Source organism: Dermacentor silvarum, chromosome 1, assembly GCF_013339745.2.
Source record: "Dermacentor silvarum isolate Dsil-2018 chromosome 1, BIME_Dsil_1.4, whole genome shotgun sequence".
In the NCBI taxonomy this organism is placed as follows: domain Eukaryota; kingdom Metazoa; phylum Arthropoda; class Arachnida; order Ixodida; family Ixodidae; genus Dermacentor; species Dermacentor silvarum.
Window position 1 is genome coordinate 154,163,023 of NC_051154.1, and position 20,386 is coordinate 154,183,408.

Here is a 20,386-nt window from a genome sequence, read left to right on the forward strand (position 1 = left end):
TCCGGCAAACGCCGAATAACGCAAAGCAGCTAGATGTGCGCCCTTCAGGCAGTTTCCACACGCGTGCGCTCTGCCAGATATCATCGTCGGCAATCCGACGCGCGTGGATGTGGCATGTCGCGACAGGTCAGCAAGAAACGCGCGTACAGCAGAAAGTACAGCCGGTGCGTCGTGTGCCGGCGCGTCCGGCACACGACGCAACGGACAAGAAGACAGCGGCGATCAAACACTACGCATGTAAATGGCTGAGGAAGCTTTCAAGATGGGAAAGTAGCAAAGTATAAAGAAAAGATAGCAAAAACATGATGCGACCGGCGAAGATGCGGTGCTGGCAGCGCTGCCTGTGCAAGGTTCGAAAACAATCCGGAGATTCGGAAGAAGCCGGAAATGGACAAGGCGCAGCAGCGGCTAGCGACAGCCACGCTCCCGACCATCCCCCGTGTGCTTCCTGTCGGGACAACAGGCACGCACACACCCACTTCCGCCGCTTCCCTTCAAGGGCGTTTCGTCTTCGGGAAGCTGCTACGCTGCTTCGAAGGCCAGCTTAGCCGGTGTGCAAGCGGACGCCACTTCCTGAATGCGGAACTGTGTTCCGCTGCGAACGCGGATGTAGACGCAAGGAGCTTGTTGGCCTGGGGATGAAGGCGCACCGTGTTTTGTCCCCGTCTATCCGCGAAGGAATATGCGTCAGCAACGCCTGCTGCTGCAACAAAATAGGCGGCTCCGTGCGCGATTGTCAGGATGGCAGTCCGCAAAGGAAGGTGGAGCACATTGTAGATACCGACGCTGTTAATGTCGCGATCGGCAGCAACAAGAACTAAATGTGCTAGAATCACTAATATACTACACGATTCGTATAGGTTAGCTACGGGCAGAGCGTGCAGGAACCACTCGTCACCACCTGCAGTACGCGCATTTAAGCTGCATTCGCGAATAATCTACATTCAGCAATGTAGGCTAGGCACGCTTATGCTGACGCTTCAGGCGTCCTATGTATCTACACTGAAGAAAAAAAGGAAGGCCCGCTAATTTCCGTTACTGGTGAAGCTAGAACTAAACGACACCAATTTTGCAGAACAGTAGGGAACGCGCTCAGATACACAATGGTTTGCATACTTCTGTTAAAGTTACAACCAAGATTCACCTAATGATGTCGACTTGGCACTCTCATCCTGCGCTGGCTGTGACCGTACGCAACAAAAAGAACCCTCCCCGCACGCACACACATCTTTTATTTCGTCCCTACTCTAAGTGGACGGCTGTTATTTCATTTTTTTTTCTTTTTCTCTCTGATGTTCTCAGACGGAGTGCAAATGGAAGTACGAAGATAAATTAACATTACAGAGACTGCTTCTTGCCAGCTAACACGCAAGAATGTGCTTGAAACAATCCTACACGTACACAACTTCGTACTGTACCTTTGCGCCTCAAGAATTAAAAGCGAAATTCTAACAAAGAGAGAGAGAGAGAGAGACAGAAAAAAAAAAACAGCATCATGACGGCAACAAACAACGGATAACAAACAGGCCATAAAACCCTTTTCCGAATATTTCTTTTTGTTACGCGTTCCGGCTGTTTCTCAGTTACAAAATAATACCAGGTTCTTGGCTCCCAACTACTAGAACAGAAATTCTAGACGTATTCCTTTCTGGTGCACCTCGAACAAGAGAAAAATGGAAGAATAAGGGTCTTAATTAGAACATGAGATACTATAGCTCCGTGTTCTTTTTTTTTTTTTTCATTTATCTCATCTTTCAATACACTGCAATGCCATGGCGACTCCTTAAAGTCTTGTTCTGTAAGCTATCAAGAACCTTTGGGTGGATTACAAGGGACAGGCACTAGATCTCCCGAAAACCTCAACAAAAAAAAATAATAAAAATGAAGAAAAAACAAAGCTCTTAACACGCTTAGAAGTGGAATATAACGAGGAACACCAGCAGTGCTTGTATCCACTTTTTCTTTTGTTAGTTGTTAGTTTTTTTGTTTTGTTTTTTTCACTTTCAACATCGCTAGTTTGACCGTATCGCTGCGCTAATTATCTCCTGCTTCCCGATTGAACAGACGGCTAATCACGTTAGCATTATACCTCAAAAACTCTGCTCGACGTTATTACGTTTCGTACTTGCCTTCGTTCTCACACGCGCTTATAAAGCAATTATTCGGGTTCACCCTTCATTCGATTATACAGCTCGCCTGCGCATCTTGTTACCAGCGTGGTCCGTCTCCACAAAAGGAGCTGCGCGGGTTATAACGCCGCAGCGTACGACAGGATAAGAAGAACAAGTGAAAAAAAGAAAGAAAAGGAATAAGAAAGTATATATGTGCGTGCAAACGTACATACACACAGGGGGTCTGAATTTTCTCTCTCTTTTTTTCCATCTTGCGCGCATACAGCTGTCGACAAAGTGTGCTCGCTCGCACGTATCCGCACTGCCACTCTCGTTAATCCATCCCGCGCCGATCGCGACTGAAGCGTGCGGCGCAGCCGCCATGCATTTGAAGCTCCCAGCAAATCCCACCGAGAAGAGGGTTCGAGGGTTGCGACAGCAGGGGCCGCACGGGCGCGTCGGGGCACTGCCGCGCGGAGGCAGCACAACTGGCTGCACAGGAGACCCCGAGCTGTTCAGGCGAGAGTGCCGAACAGGAAACGGTCTAACCAGAGCAAAACGAGACACCTTCAGTACAGCGAGAGGGAGAAAGCAACAAAGGTCTACAGAGGAGGACGCAGCCCGCCCCCACCTCTGGTCTCTTCGTCAAAGGTCGCGCGCGCGGCGGTTGTGCGCCCCGAACCCCCGGACCCTGCGCTGCTGCAGCCGGCCCGCCCCATTCATCCGCATCGCCGAGGGTGGGGTGGCACAAGCGCTATAGGAAAGGGGGTGGAACATAAAGACTGCCTGCCCGACGAAGAGCGCAGATGGCCCTGACATCCGTCACCCGAGTCTGTCCACGCGCATGCAGTGTGCCGCCCGCGAAAGGGCACACGTCACCGACTGACCATATTTGCTTCGAAAGCGAGTTTGCGCGCGTGCGAGACGGCGCCTACTTGAAACCAGATGACATTGCACACAAATAGGCTACCACAGACTCGATGCGCGTATGCAAAACTGCTGCATGAAGGCGAAAGCGAAAAAATAAAGCCATGCATCAGTGTAGGCTGTAGGTGCACTGCAGGAAAGCCAACTGGACGATCCACTGCATCGCTGACAACCAGGGTAATTACCCTGAATGAAGAGCGATTATTATTATTATTATTATTATTATTATTATTATTATTATTATTATTATTATTATTATTATTATTATTATTATTATTATTATTATATACGTATACGACCCCACTGAGTACTGAAAATTGGGCCGCCAGGCCGTGTTTCCTCCAAGTGTATGCTTTTTCTTTTTTCGTAAGGATTTCACATTCATTCATGTCAATCAAAACAATAGTCACGCACCGCAACCTACCTACTCTGCATACAGTGTTCCTATTACAAGCGCAAAGAAGTCATATTCGTTCGGTCGGTATTACGAAGCCACGTCTTAGAGCGGTGTTCGAACCACTGCATTACCTTCGTTCCATTGTTATGCAGCTCGATGCACATGCGGCGAGGATATCACACGGCGCGCCACTTTGTGCATGCTTCGCGCACTATAGCCTGTCGTTGCAAGCATTGTAATGCTATGGTGAAACGGCAAATTTATTTGAGTGTGCAGCCAGATTCCTCCGTGTGATGAGTAATAATTAAGCCTGAAACACTTGTCCGAGAGAATGTCAGTGAATGAGCAGTTTGTACCCATCGCAACGTGCTGTCAACACATCGCATATGACGGAAACGCGTTGTGAAGGGCTTGTATAAACGCCTTTATCAGGAGTAATGTGGGTTCCCCTCGGCTATCGCCTTTACAACTTAGTCATTTTCAAAAGCAGAGTCTCACATTTTTTTTAACGATTGGCTATACTTTCCTGTAATTAAGAGCAATCACGTGTGGTTATGTTTGCTATGTGCTGTACGTGCGTCTTCATTTGCTAATCTTGTTGAGAATCGGCGTCAGATTGAAGTTCCTTACTATACGTGCCGATTCATGAAACGTTAAACAAGCATGTAAATCTCGCAGAGTTCCCAAATGCAGTATAAACCACCCATCGAAACACAACGTGCCCCGAAAAAGAATAGGTAAAAAAAAAAAGCAACACCAACATATTACATTTTATAGCAACATCAAAAATCCACTATTTCCCGTCATTATAAAAGCTGAAGTGCGTTCATACACATTCGAAGTGTCGCCCATACCGAAAATGCCCGAGAGGCTCTTTTAATCAACGTAAACCAATTCAAGGTGCTCAGTCGACGAAAGCGAAGCATATATTACGCTGTAAGACTGATCAGGAAAAGAAAACAAGCAAAACAAATCACTACGAGTCTTGGAAATACAAGCGAAAATTTCCTCTGCAACAGCATAGCGTCGTGACTGAAATAAGTACGCTTAATTATCGTCTGTCATAATTCGCGATCAATAAAATAATTAAATTCTGGGGTTTTACGTGTCAAAGCCACGATATGATCATGAGGCACGCCGTAGTGCGGTACTCCGGATTAATTTTAGCCACCTGGGGCTATTTAATATAAGTAAACGAGCGATTTTGTATTTTGCCCTCAGCAGAATTAGGCAGTCGCGGCGGGGATCGAACCTACGACCTCTAGCTCAGTGCGATCATGAGTCTCGTTTTGGTGCATATGCCATTGCTGTAGGAATTCTGTTTCAATAGTGCGTGCATGTGTCACACTTCCGGCGGGCCCAGTAGGATAGACTTGCGTTCAAGAGGGCCGGAGAAACGTTATCACGGAACGACGGCCGATTTCACGCCTAGTCAGGTTTTAAAGAGAGCCACCCAACCTTGCCAAAACAAAGATGCCTCGACGGCAGCCACATCGTTTTCCGCACTAGTCCGCTGCAGCATGGGTCTCTAACTGCAGAAACGTGCAACAGCGACCATACGTGACACGTGCGCTGCACATCTACGCAACTTATACCGCCCCGATTACATAAAGACGACGAGCAAAGTCGGCTCGACAAGCGCGTACGAGTCTCGAGAGAATGGCAGTAGAAGTCAAAACGAGCACAGCATACCAGCTCGCCAAAACAGCTCCACATCAAAACGATTTTCTCAGGCATCGATCGCGCGAGCCGAACGTCGAACCGGATCCAGTGTCATACGGGAAACAGCCGATGCCTTCTGCAACTCGACCCTATTGGTGACACGGTCGAATACCTGCTCCGGTTCTTCATCCAGCGAGCACGCAGAGAGAGATCGTTCAGATGACATGCCTACCAAAGGCAGCCAATCAACACAGTGACACTTCGGCGATGCAATTCCTTTGTATGACACTATTTTTGACACTTTTCTTCCCTTAAGCGGTGTTCAGATCGCGTCGGCATTGCAGCATATCGTACCTGTTTCTCGTCGAAGAAACCACCTCCACCTCCAGACCTCAAGCAGTATTACACTTGGCCCCGTTCTGGCCGTTTAGATAATTAAGATCAATTAGGTTTTTCGTATTTTTGATAAATGCTATAGATGACCTGTGAGATTCCTATGTTAGAAATTCGGGTTAGGCTAGATTTTAGAAAATTGTTATCCTAGGGATCTCTAGAGGCGTATGCGACCAGCAGAATTTTGAAGTGAGCTCCAGTGATGATTCGCACTTTTTTCGTTTTGTGTCCATGTTATTGAATCGGCATCTAAAGAGAAAGCTCCCTGTCTACTTCACTGTTCGCGATCTTCCATAGTGATGAATAGCGAAGAGATACTGCAGACCAAGGTATCGAACCGGAGCTGAATCTAAAACCGTAAAAATAAAGAACGTTATTTTTGCGCGAACCAGAACTGAACTGGAACACTGCAATTTTTTTCACACCGGAACAAAGCTGAGAAGAAACAATAAAGGCTTCCGGTTCGGGTTGGCTGCCTTCTCTGCAGTTTTCATCCGCGCACTGTCTGCACTTGTAGATCAACCATGCTTCCCCATTTTTGTAAATGCACACATCTTAGAAGTTGCAACACTAGTACTGTGGTTTTCAATGGGGCGCGTCAGGAGGCAGGAATGCTAATACACTAATGTGCATTTGAAGTTGGTTACCGCCAAATAATTGTCTTTTGATGGGACACCTATATGGATATATGTATTCGTTAAAATGAAGAAGCGCCTACCAGCTGAGCCGTCGCTTTTGAGAAAACTGGTATGAGAATGCTCTAACAGATGCATTTTACAGAACTGCAATATCTGTTTCTTGGAGCTGAGTTACGGATTCGTAAACATTGCGTTTCATTATTTTTTTAATTAGCGGCTTTCGACAACTATTGTTAAATTTATTAGACCCTAAAGCAACATTCTGCTTTCTATACGGTTGGTAGACTTGAGATTTCACCCTTAAATGCAACAAATTCGATTTGATTCGAATTGGTCCAGCGGCTGTTTGTTTAATGAGAGCATTTCTGCGTTTTAGATGCATCTGAATAAGGAAATCAGAGTGGGCTCTGAGCTAAAGCTTCCTCTAACCGCCTGTACCCCGCTCATGGCTTGTCAATGCATCACTGCGTAGCGCAGTTACGCCATAGGATGGCATCCGTGCTACCGCAAATGCTTCCTTTCCTCTCTTGTTTCGTGCATATAAAAAGACGTAGTAGCGATTTAGCATGTAGCTAAGCATTGGTTATATTGTCCTCTTCATCCATGTATCTAAGCACCACTATACGTGCGGCTATAGCATGGTGGGCAGATAAAATGAGGTATGTTCTTAGCTACAGCCGCACCTAACCAGCGGCAGTATAACTCCGCCCAACAACCCCTTTTCAAGTAAGATTTGTATTTCAGATGCTGCATGACCGACAACCAGTTAAAATCGCGACGCGAAATAGATGGAGAAGATCACACGAAAGGGCGGTTTCGGTAACTGCGTCAGCTGGGAGCCTGTGTTATGGCCGATCTGTATGCATGATCTAGTCTCTCTCGAAATTCCCCAAGGCGAGAGAGCATAGAAAACATTCTCGAAACAACTATATAGTCCTAAATGTAAAATAACAATCGCCAGAGTGAATGTCCACTTCTCTAGCCAGCGCTCATTGCCTTATTACTTATTACCTAATTACCTACATTACCTTATTACTTATTACCTAATTATCACCGTTTATAACCTATTTATTGCCCCTTCGAGCAAAGTAGAACGCCAAACCCAAACTCACAGCAAAACTTCAGCGTTGCTTTAGCAGCACTACTTAGGTTTGTGTCCGTGTGGGAATAAGAAACTTTAAGCGATAGCGCGTAAGGGTACAAACATGTACCCCGTGTACCCTAAATTAAGCAAAAATATATATCCCTCTGACGCACTTACTTAAGCTTGTGCAATGTGTCCCTTACCCAGCACGTATTGCTGTGGTTTCTTCTGCAACCTCAGACAGCAGGTGTTTACGCGAACAGTCACTTGATGGACATCACCCTCCAGAAATGTTAGAAACGAGTTCACCTCCCACACACGTACACTGTTTCCGCGGTTCCGATAATCTACTTAAATCCAAAATGCGCTATGCTGCGAGCAACACTCGAGCGGCGCGAGATTACATCGGACTTGCGTTGCTTGTCCACGTGCACGCTACCTGCGGCTTCATCATGCACGTCGCACAAGGTTGGACGTCGCGACGCGTTCTAGGCGATTCGGTACGCAACCACATAAGTCATGACGTGCGCGCTTTGTCGCATAAATCTTTGATTTGCCGTCATAACAGCGCTCAGAGCGGCCAAACGGGGGGCACTTCATTAATTAGGGATTACGCGCCGCCGGTCGTTAGGGTGCGGCCGCCGATGGCGGCGCGTGGATCTGCATTCATCAGCGCGAGGCGACGCGCAGCCTAAGCCCCATGCGCACAGCTCACGCGCGTTGACTGCCGCACTGTGCACTAAAGGGGGAAAGCGGCATCGCACGAGCATTATGTAATAAAGTGCATTATCTCTGTTTTCTCCTCGCCCACACAGGTTTCGGAACTTGCCGAGGATTTCCAGAACCAACGACTGGGCGGGACCAAAAAGCGAAACGGCGACGACGAGGTAAGACTGTCAGCCGCCGTTCTTCCTGCGAGTTAACCAAATGGGCATCTTGTCGCAAGCTCGGCAGAGAGAGCCATCCCTTTCATCTCGTCTGAGCGCTTCTTCACTCACAACTAAATGCCTGGCGCCTTCTTTGCAGCCAGTGCACCAAAATTTTAAAAAGGGGCACTAAAGAGAAACAATAAATCAGTTTAGACTGAGAACGCATTATTTGAAAACTTAATTTTCGTCAATTTCGCGGTAAGTGGTCGTTTACTAGAATAAGCAATTAAGACCAAGCTTCGATTCTTTTTTTGTTTATTTAGCGTTGAAACCACTGTGCCGGTACCTTAGTGTGACGTCATAGATTTCAAAGTACTTTCTCGTGCAGTGAAAGTTTTGAAACTCGCTAAGTTCAGACTTTGGCTCATTTAGAATACAATCTAGTCCATCTTTAACTATAAGAAATTAGCTAGGCCCAAGCAGACGTCTTCAAAATCCATGACGTCACGGCTGGCTGGTGCGGGAACTTCAGGGCGGCGTCGCCACCAGTCTTTTGTATTTTGCATCTTTTCTGGCTTATCGAACCTCCTATCGCGGTAAGAGCGGCTTTTCTTAGTACTCTCGAATGGTAATTTACGAATATTAACCCTTTTTTGACGAGTCTTGCCTACAGACAAAACATACCAGAAAAAAATGTCTACCTCAGTTTTTGTATTGATTGTGATGTTTTTGACTAGATGTCTTCGGCCAACACTGAATGAGAGGCATTAGGCGTCATTTGTTTGTAGTTTGGAGCAGGAACACAGAACGAGAAAGAAGTTTGGCAGGCGACTTAAATCACCCGATTCTTGGCCAATCCCCCCCCCCCCCATAGTGGGCATGAGCCACTCAGAGGCAAACAAGCAAACAAACAGACAGACTCACTTTCTCTTGAAAGCATGGTCAGAGCATGGTCATATCTCCGGCTGCAGTGGTGTCACACACGTGATGTAAAGCAAATGAAATGTACACCCATGGATCACATATGACGAGCTTTCCGCAAACATTCCAAACGAAAACATAGGTAGCCTGGGGAGAAGCCCACTTACAGTTTTCTGACTGATGCTCCCCGCTATTGCTAAAAAAGTTGCCGCAAATTATTTTTCTTTTTGTTGATTATGCTTATTCTCGATGTGTTTTGCACATTTAGATAGAAAATAACATTTTTTAAATTTATATGTGCCGTCAATAAAGGGTTAATAAAGAGCTACAGGCGGCATGAAACTCAACGCAATGCAATATGTTGTGGCCTCACTGCAGTTGAAGAAGTGAAGTTGCAGAAACTCTACCACACGCTTCTCGCACGAAAAAAAAAAAAAAAAACACTTAGCAAGTAAGAAGGTTGGGAAACATATATAAGATATTTTAATTTTATTCTAAATTTGTCTCAAAAGGGCTTCACAGAGCAAGATTAGCTTCTGCCGTGTAACATAAGGTTATATATGATGGTGCTGCTCATTAACAAAATAAGCACACTGCATGTTTATTTTGGCTACGCCTGCATGTGCCAGCTACAGCGATCATAAGAACGGAGCGAGCTAGTGTATCGTGACATCATGATGGATCCCCCTTATGGATACCGAAACCGAAATTGGTTCGTAGAAAGAAGTATTATAGTAAATTATTTAGGGCGTTCTGACACTTGACTCTATTATTTCTAAGGTTTAGAGCATTTGGACCTTAATTTAGAGCAACAATAAAAATGACCAGGTTGAAAATGTACGTCAAGTGAGTACGACGACCTGCGTTTTTCCTTTAAACAACTGTTAAAATATTTTATGCTTAAAACTGCTTTGTTCTTGCTCAAATTTCGCTGCAAGATCGCATTTTATGGTCAGGATCGTTCAATATAGCCCTTGGAACTGTTACTTGCCTGCTCTGTCAAGAAAAGAAATGCAAATTTGGCTTCGTCTGCACCACTAATGGTGTCCACATCGCACTTCTGCTCACCCCAGCGATTAATGAAAATAATGTCGAAGGTCATGCTTTGCCATACTGCAGACGTTGGAAGTGACGAAGTAACGTCATAGCCGCCATGTTTTGGACATCTCAAACTGCAAGGGGCATATACCAAGGAGGTTATATAATCTCCTTGGCACAGACACAGATAACTTAGCATTTTGTGAAGACAAGGTCTGCTGCTGACTTCACACAGTTTGGCGTATCTGCGTAACTTGTAACCATTAGCAGAAAAAACGTTCTTTTCACGCCTCCAGAACGTCGTCACAAATACATCAAAATTTATATCTTAACGAAACAAGCGATAATTAACCGGAGACTTGGTAGATTTAATGGTACGGGCGTAATTTATGCCACTGTAGTCCAAGATTAACCACAATGCACCATAGACTGCACTGTCTCCAGGATCGGCCCACCTGGCCTCTTGGTCAAAAAAAGGCCAACCAAATGTCAAGGCAACTGCGCGTGAAATACGATACCAATAAGATATGAAATGAGTCAATAATGAACAAGAAAAAGACATAGGCAGAATAGAACACTATCATCATTTCATCATCCAATCATTTGAACCATCATGTACGTTGACCTTGTCTTCTTGACAAGCCAAGCAACTAACAGTGCCAAGTGTTATATGAAACGATTCGGACCATAAAATGCGAGCTTGCTGCTAAATTTCAGCAGTAGTAAGTGCGATATCTTTTCAAAAAGGTAAGGGGGAAATTCAGGTTAAATGTGGCCGAGCGTAAGTTAGCTACATTAGCATGCTCACGTGCGTCATGCGAGTGCATAAGCGCTAAGGTGGCTTGATCCCACAACTTCTCCGAACTTGCACCATGCTGCGTTTAAATGCAGACTGTGGTAGACTGCGGCAGCGCGCTTTTTTATTTTTGTTGTGCAAGCGCAAGTAGAGTGATAAGGAAAACTAAAATTTACAATCACCAGGGGCGGTATTCACGGGCAGTTCTCACGTGACTAGCGCCGAGTGACTGTGCCAAACGTGCAAGGAGAAAGGATGCAACTGTGCTAAGACAGCGTTCTTGGCATCGTGCCAGAAATGGCATTGTGTCAGGAACGCTGTCCCTCGTAGACGCCAACTCATTCGGTGCTAGTCACATGAAATCTCGCGAAAATGAAAGTATCTCCGAAAGTGATATATGCCCATTATCGTCAACAACGGTTTCCTCATAACGGCGAAAACTAATCTCGGAGAGCATGCTTTTGCGTACTGTAGGCACCGAAAGATTTCAGAAGCCAGAAACAGCAAGAAATACGATAATCATCAACTATCTTGCGTGCTTTCCCTTTTTTTAATGCTGCGCGCCCGGTCCACCTACAAAGACATGCATTTTTTGCTGCACACCATAAAAATTTTGCACTCTGCGCAGCTCTGTTCTTACTCAAATTTCGCAACAAGATCGTATTTTATGGCACGGATCATTCAATATAACACTTGGCACTGTTACTTGCCTGGTTTTCAAGAGTTACCTTCGACCTCTCACTGTAAGTGGTGTCCTGGCGACTATGGCGTCACGTCGTCGCTTCCGCCGTTTGCAGTACAGCAAAGCATGGTCTTCAAGATTGAATTCCAGTATTTGTTGAGGGGTACGTGACGTCACGATGATGCAAAATCAAAACCGTCAGTGCTAACATAGAGCTGCAGGAAATTCTAAGAGCATTGGTATTGACAAAAGACTTCGTCATTTCCACTGTTTGGTGAGCATGAATGACATTTCAGGCATAATGAGTACAATCATTCCATTCCATTAGCATGAGTGGTATCATCAGGCAAGGTGAACCCAAGGGCACACAGCAACAGCTTCCAGCTGATCTGACATTATGTGAACGATGGTGCCACAGCTGCCACAGCTGCCCATTATGCATATGCACGCTATGACACTGTGGAGAGACAACTTGAGAAAACAGGCTAAGCCAGAACAGGAAAACAACATGACAAATGAGGAGCCAGACTTTGCACATATTGAATTGAATTAAGATTCTCATAATATGCATAAAAATGGATTCCTGGGTGTAGTGTGCAAGTGAAAGTAAAATAAATATAAGCAAAAATAAAGCAAAACTGCATTATTATCTCTTCTTTTATTATTTAGCGTGTCTTGTTTTTGCCATAACTTTTCTGGTGACAGAAACAAATTTAACCACAAAAAAGAATCTGTAACAAGAAAACCTTACTGTTTGCAAATGTCAAAAAGCAGGCAGTGAAGAAAAATATCTTGTAAACAAACATGTATCTGCGTTGCTTCACCCTGTACTGCACACATTTTCCTTGCAAATGAACATTTACAGAAGCAATCTAAAGGGAATCATTCCTTCAGTTTGCCAGTACTGTGTTATATGCCTTTAGCTTTGTGGCTTCTTACATCTGCTGTACCACAGCATGTGCAGTGCTGGCACATGCTGGTATGCTGGGTGACTTTCATAAGCACACAAAGAAACGACTAAATGCAGAGGTAGTGGCTCTAAGAAAAACTACAGTTTGAAGCTTTCAGTGATATCTATTTTTAATCAGCACATCTAGTACATGATTTCACACTTAATACCTTGGCCTGACCAGATAGCTCCAAGTGGACCAAAAGGCAATTTAATGAATTGTCCATGTAATTTTTGATTGATGCAATGAGATTCTGCATGTAACCATGCAAAGTTTCCAAACAGTAAACAATAACTGCATGGGCACAAAAGACCTTAGTGTCTCACATCATGCTTGTGTTTAACTGTTACAGGAAAAGCATCAGCAAGCAGATGCACTGGAATATTTCGAGGGCTCAGGGATGGAGCCTGCAGAAGAGCCTGCCCCACATCCTGCTGGTAAGCTTACTTCATTCTCTCAACTTTAAAAGCAAATATGCATTATTTTATTATAGTGCATGCCGCTAGGACTTATCACAATTTAGTCAAATAAAAGAGCAAAAGCGCAATCTACTGGCAATTGTAGAAAGATCCACAAACCAAGTGGTACCCACCCTGTCCTCAAATGCAGCGGTTCACTATGAGTTATGTCTTTTAAGGTAGCTGCAGTAAAATTAAAGGCATTATAGCATTTGATGAAAAAAACTTGTTTTTATGGCCACAAAACGAAAAAGAAAAAAAATGGCAGGTGACAACTTCAGTCTCTTTTCATTTTATTGGCACTGATGTTTCTTGCTGGCTATCACCCACTTTTTCATTCTTTAATCTCGTTTTCACATTGTTTGATGTACAAAATGGAGAAGAAGAGGCATAGCTGCTAACCAGTGATTACTAGTTTATGCCCACTGTGCATGTTGGCAGCTTAATTAAGCCTATAAAAATGTGCACAGTTTGTTATGCAACAAATTCCTTTATGATTACTTGAACCACAGTTTACAAGCTTCACAGGTGGGCTTGTTGCGAGCGTTTTGACCACTATTGCTGTGCATCTATTATTTTTATCTCTCACCAAACCAAACAATAATTATATATGACGCAGTTACATACATATACCACAAGAGTCCCTACCTGTGCTAAGACAGGTAGGCGACAAATAGACGGGTAGACAGGTAGGTGTACCTGTGCTAAGACAGGTAGGTAGACAGGTGTTTTATGTCCAACACGGACATAAAACAAACTTACTTCTTTTTATGTCATTAATTCTCCTTCAAACTTTATTTCCTAACAGATACAGACACAGAAGCACCAAGGCATGAAGTTCGCCACCATCGAGACCTCCGGCAGTTAGTCTACCATCTTCAGAAGAGTGTACAAACACTGTCTCATGATCAATCCAAGTTGGCCAAGGACATCAGCCGAATGCGTCGAAATAGCACTGAACTCTCTGTGGCCATAGCTTCACTGCAAGGGGTTTCCAGCACAGCTCACTCAACACAGCTTGATAGCCAGTTGCGCCAGCTGGAAGATCGAATGCTAGCACAAAGTGAGAAGGTTCGAAATGTTTCAAGCTGCTTCCAGAGTGTTGACAAGGTCCATGCCTCAACTGTAGAGCTCTTCAGGGACTTGCGCACACTTGAGAAGAAAGTGGATCGAGGTCTGACTGATCTGCGCAAAGAAGTCTCCAAATGTGACTTCGATGTAGCCACTGCTTTGTCACTAGCCAAAGCTGTCCGACAAGATGAGCTTGCCAGACGAGAGTCCCTTGCCAGCCTAAAGAATGATCTGCTCCAGGCAAGATCTGAGCTGGAGAAAACTCGCTACAAGATACTTAGCGTGGAAGGAGCAGTCCTCAACACAACAGTGTCAAGTCGTAAAGCAGGCAGTGACTGGGTGTCTCAAGAGATTAAGATTGCAAACCTTGAAGTTGCAAGCACACGGCTTTCCAAGATGGTTGACCGCAACAGCCGCAAGTTGGCACACCTCGCAAGATCACTGAACCAGGCAGTGAACCGCGAGGTTCTCGATGAGTGGAAGAGAAAGCAAGAAGACTTATCCAGCATTCTACGCAACATGACCGAAGAAGTGCCCAAAATGAGGAAAAACATTACTCGTCTTGAAGGAGAAGTGGAAAAGTTCGAGGACAATTTACCAAAAGGCAAGTAGTTGTGCGAAATGGTTACTACTGACGTACTTAATTACTCTCTGTAGTGCACACACATAGGTACTATCACTTCCACCATCACACATATTCATGACTATCCCCAAGTTTATGTATTATTTTCTCTGGCTGTGAAAATGAACATACATGCACAATTATACTTCTTCATATCAATATGCTGGTATTATTTTGCAGATTTATAAGTGCAAATCATTTTATTAACCAGACATTTTTGCCTGCCAGCTGTCCTCAGATTAAACTTTACTTAAACAGTCTATGTGAGCTAAGTGAACTCAGCCACAGTCTGTGGATTCCTGACTAAGTTTGCCCTTTTTTTCTCTGCAGACTGCTCTTCCAACATCAGTCATCCTACAAATGGTCAACACAGTGGAGTGCGACTGATCCACCCCCATGGTGCTGAGAAGGCCCGCCTAGTCTTCTGTGATATGCAGACAGACGGTGGTGGCTGGACAGTAGTGCAGCGCCGATGTGATGGCTCTCAGGACTTTTATCGCAACTGGGATGATTACAAGCAAGGTTTTGGTGATGTGTCTGGTGAACACTGGCTAGGAAACGATGCACTGCATGAGATCACCTCCTCTGGAAACTACTCACTTCGCATTGACCTCTGGGATGTGTCTGGCAATTACAAGTTTGTTGAGTATGACCATGTTGTTGTTGGTTCGGAGGCTCAGAGGTACAGACTGGAAGTGTTGGGCTACCGAGGTAATGCCAGCAATGCTCTCGAGTACCATTCAGGTATGGCATTCAGCACAGCTGACAGAGATAATGACTTCAGTAGCACCCACTGTGCTGTGTACTACTCCTCAGGCTGGTGGTACAACCATTGCCAGTATGTCAACATTAATGGCAAGTACAAAGTTGGCCTAACTTGGTACGACATGGATGCCCTTGAGTGGGTGCAGCTGTCCAGGGTAGAGATGAAACTCAGACCTACTACAAGAAGGAAGAAGCGCAGGTGGACAAAGGCTAAGGCTGCCTGAGCAACAGAAGGAGCTCAGGAATCTTTTTTTGGACTTGGCCAGAGATGGCCCTTTGATTAATTTATAAAAAATGTGTGTGTGTTGTACATATGTTGCGATAATAGGTATGTGACTGTGTGCAGTGACTATGTGTGCTGTGTATAGTGAAAGATGAACCAGCAATCTGCCTCGTGCCATAAAGGACAAGTTGTTCAAGCCAGCAACACGAGCTGCAGTATCACAGAGCCTGTCTGCGTAACAACATGACAACACTCAAGGGACCAATGCAACAGTGACGTGAAGGCACATTGTTTGACAACATGGACATCCTGTAAGCCAGGGGGAATTGCATTCCCGGCACTTGAAGACTGCCTTCTGGATCCCCAGGCCCATCTGAATGAACTCCAGCCACTACTTGATGAAGGCATATTTATCAAGGCATGGCCACAACATGAATCAGCACGTCCACAGGCAGTTCCCTGAGAATACACGAACGAGTTTTAAGGGTGATTGTTATAGCTCTCTGAAGGCCAGCCCATGAAAAGATTTTATGCGTAACCAGTTCTGTGTTTGTGTACACCTTCCCTTTCTTATTGAAAAGTGAGCTTGATCATGCAACTTCAGCCTCTCTAAAAGCAGCATAAGCATTTTTTGCTTCTGGTCAATGTCAGCTGCTATGGACAGACATGAACTGTACTTAACGTGTCAGTCACAGCATATGCTGTAGTCTGCAATCAAACCCACCTCCCACTGTTTGATAGCGTCCATGATTTCACAGATGGCATCTATTTGACACTTCTTCTGAGAAGAAGCAGTCCTGCCAGTTTGCTGTTTGATTGCATTTCTTGTTGTGAAAGGTGTTCGTGTGGGCATTTAAGGGCATTTGAGGGTACTGTATGAAAATCAGCAATGCCATTATGATATTAATTTATTCATAGTTTCAATGAGAAAAGCAAAACAAATTGTCACTCCCAGCGTGAAATATAAAACAAGTTATCAATGCATGAATAACAGTCTTTCTTTATTAATGATACCGACATTATAGGATTTGTTATTTCTAAGATTAGGCAAACACCCTGCAACTTTTATGGAGAATAAAAGTCACCATAATGCAGTAAGTGAACGCCTAGTAAACAAGCATATGGTAGCTCACTCAAATGCCCTTCCCTGTGTTCCTCCAAAAGAGAGGAATGTGCTGTGAACTTTATTGTAGCAGGTGAACAGCTTTCACCAGCCTAAAAGTAGAAGTGTGGTTATCCAGCAGTGTAGATGTAGAAGAGACTTCCTGCCTCCTTGTGAAAATTGTGTAGTTGTTGAGTTTCTCATTATTAATAACTACCTAAGTTATGAACCAATAGTATTTATATTTAGTTAAGGCAGCCACTTCTAATTCACTGTGCACTCACACAAATCAAAGTACTACTACTAGCTTTCTAGTGCTTTCTGCACAGGACAACAAGATTGTTATTTTTTATTTTCTTTAAATATTGTTTGTATCAAATATTAAAAAACAAATTTCAAAGACATTGATGGCTGTAGCTACTTATGAACAATGTTATGTGGACTTTAAGCTGCTGATAAGAAGTTGCAGTGAATTTCTTGCTTCCTTTTACTTTATTACATTGATAGTGACCAGTTGCTTTGCCCGTTACATTGGCCATTGCACCTTTCAACTACAGCAACCCATAATGTTACGATCATTGAGTTGCAAAGTAATGTGCATACTAGATTATAACAAAACCTAAATATTTGTCATGGTGTAATTTGCATTTTATCTTTGGGTAAAAATAGCCAGGAGAGAGCTTTGATTGATAGGAAACATTAATGGGATCAACAGTTGTGCAGATTATGTATTTTTGTCAGCATGACTTTCAGCCACAATCATCATTTCAGAGATGTTCAGGAAGCTGCACCCTTACTGCAGTTAAAAAATTGCAATTTACATAAACTAATCATAAGATATACAGTCAACTTCCGATTTTTTCGGACTCCCTAGGAACCGCGAAAACGTCCGAAAGATTGAACAGTCCGAAAAAATGAATGCATACCTTTTACAGCCCCCAAAGGCTCAAATCGCCACAGGCACGTCGGAAATAGCTCTGAAGGCCTACCAGTACAATTATTAGGCGTATCGGTGCTCGTACTGTGACAGGAGATGGCGGGTGCAAGCGTGTATAATTAAGGAATACATACAGTGTCCCATGACTATTGCCCCTTCCCATTCTTGGTGTGCTTCACCGCAATACTTCGCGTATGCTTCGCCGCGTAACATTTTTGTATTGAGGCGAAGCTGACTTTCGGAAACCGGCATTACGCAACGCGTCGTGCTTTCCGAGCTTCGAAGCCATTGGCGAGCATTACAAAGGCGGAGTCAGTGCCATTGCTGACAGCGGCGAATTCTTTCAATGAAAAACACGGTACCAAACAGCAAGAAGCTTGGTAGCGAACGTCGAAACAGCCAGGCCAAGCCTTGCCGCGGTGGTAGCTACAGCCACCGTATACAGCTTGCAGCTGTGTACGCTGTACAGCTTACAGCGCCTGTTTGAGGTGGCGAGATAATAAATATGGTGGTGGCGGTGGCTTTGATAATGCCATTTTCGACCTGCGGTCACGGCAAAAAGTCCGGAAAATCGGACGGCGAAGAGTTTTTGCGTCCGAAATTTCAGACGTTCTTATACATTGACTCCATGGGTACAGTGGCTGTACTATGGGGTACGTGGCGTTGCCGCGAAGGCGTCCGAATTATTGGGCACGTCCAAAAAATCGGTCATTGACTGTACTTGTCTTGTGTTAAATAATATTGTTCATCTTTACTGACTTAATAGTAGAATAACTACTACAGTCGACTTGCAATAATTCAAACTGGAGAAATTCAATATTCCGCTCAATTCAAACTTGTCTCAAATTTATTGGTGGCCAGCTACGGTTTCAGTATACTCTGGCATTGATTAAATATCAAATAACGCTGTCCGTTCATTAGAATATTTCCTATTTGTCTTTCCAGGTAAACAAGTAACAACATAATCCAAACCTTGTGGCTAAAAGCAACTGATGGAAGACAATTCAGGTGTACTGAATAGCAATTTACATAAATTTATTGCACAGAAAACTTCATATTGAAATCTTATCAGCTGGCAGTACAGTCGAACACTCACAACTGTCGTAGCACATGTGACTAGTGCTGTATATCTAACTAGCTTTATGCTCATCTGCAGCGATTTCAATGCGGGCTGTGGGAAGAATAACGTGCTCCATTTAGATTCTTCTTTGTGTATTAAATCATAATTTTCTCTTGAGTTGCACATTACTGACTTGAATAATTCAGGCACATACGCATGTTTCTAAGGGGTTTCAACTACATAAGTCGACTGTAGTTGTGCTGCTGCACAATAAAACTACAAAGCTTCACGGTGCAGAGTGACAAAAGCCACATACCACCTCATAAAATTAAGTGTGACACCATTCAGCCATTGCCATCAATGTTCACAGGTGCAAATGCAGCCCTCAATTACAGTCATGCTATAAGCCACATCAAGAGTCACTTAACATGCAAGTCATTGTATGACACAACATATGTTCCTCATATACCCCTGACAAACCGCCAGCTAGTCAAGAAAGCAAATTGTGTGATGTGCCAACATGGCAAAACCTCCCATAAATAAAGTTTACATATTCTGGAAATGCTCTGCCCACTCAATCAGGTAGAAATGATGAGACAAAATTGATGAGAAAATAAAATGCAGAAGGAAAGACGTACAACTACAAATTGAGATGGGAGCTGCACGCACGTTTAGTGATATACCCCATCGACAGTGTGTGTAACACTCCTCAAAGAAAATACCCCACATTAATAACAAACTCATTTACCAAACAAGTGCAATTAAAATTACTAATTTGGAACAGGTGTGCAAACAATTCACCTTAAATAAATTCATGATGATTATAACAGAGAGCTTTCAGGAACTGGCTAGCAAAAAGAGATAGGCCAGAAGAATCAGCTCTAGGAATGCACTGTTAGTATAATTGCAAGGATTTTAGCAACAGTCGGTCCGATGGTAATTTTTGTTATTTCAGATCTCATACAGATGTGTGTTTTTTCCTCAATATGATGCAGAGGAATTTGTTACGTGTTGCTTATTTATTAAGGCCTTTGTTATTCTCTACATTTGTTGCAATTGCATTTCTGAAGGAGAGGTTTCGCTGTAGGTAGTGTGCGATATATATATATATATATGCTTGACATTAAAATCGTCATGCTTCAGATGGAGAATGTCTTTGCTGGGTGCAAGATGTTTAGGTAATATAAGCGAGCCTAGCATTAGAAGATTACAAAAAAGCCTTGAAGATATTTTTTTTTCTTACAAGGCTTTTGTACAGGTTTACTCCTGTTTGCACAACTGTCTTAGACAGCTGGTGTAGAGAAGAGTGTAGGTATGATGCTTCAATTGTGTTTCTGTCTTGTACATAGATATAATAAAAAAAGAGTTTAAACAACAGGATGCTGTGTTACCATGCACATCTTTTTCTTGTGTGTATTACCAAACTCAATCTCATAAAACATAGCACATGACACATTCTGAAAGCACAGAAGTTAACTGGAAAGCACAAGTTTTTGTTTTGGTAGAAAAAAACCTCGGCATAGAACAACTATACGTCAGCTACCAATATTTTGACTGGGCAGTATGAATTACTGCAGTGAAAATGATACACGGCACTTCACGGGCTACAAAAGGGCTACAAGGCAGGCTGCTTCAAGGCAGAGACAAGAAATTTTATCACTTCATCAAACACTCAGACAA

General features: G+C 43.8%; 2 protein-coding genes across 5 annotated transcripts in view; one reads left to right on the forward strand and one right to left on the reverse strand.

The window, feature by feature from the left end:
- The window catches only part of LOC119436263 (protein scabrous), a 52,088-nt gene extending 31,777 nt beyond the window's left edge, over positions 1-20,311 (forward strand). Inside the window, exons 2-5 of the mRNA XM_037703061.2 lie at positions 8,028-8,099; positions 12,821-12,905; positions 13,735-14,601; positions 14,950-20,311. Coding sequence (XP_037558989.1) covers positions 8,028-8,099; positions 12,821-12,905; positions 13,735-14,601; positions 14,950-15,608 — 1,683 coding nt within the window. The 3' untranslated portion in view covers positions 15,609-20,311. The remainder of the gene's footprint in view (positions 1-8,027; positions 8,100-12,820; positions 12,906-13,734; positions 14,602-14,949) is intronic.
- Positions 1-20,386, reverse strand: part of LOC119436262 (uncharacterized) — a 694,308-nt gene that overhangs the window by 434,600 nt on the left and 239,322 nt on the right. The gene's annotated exons all lie outside the window — the stretch shown is intronic.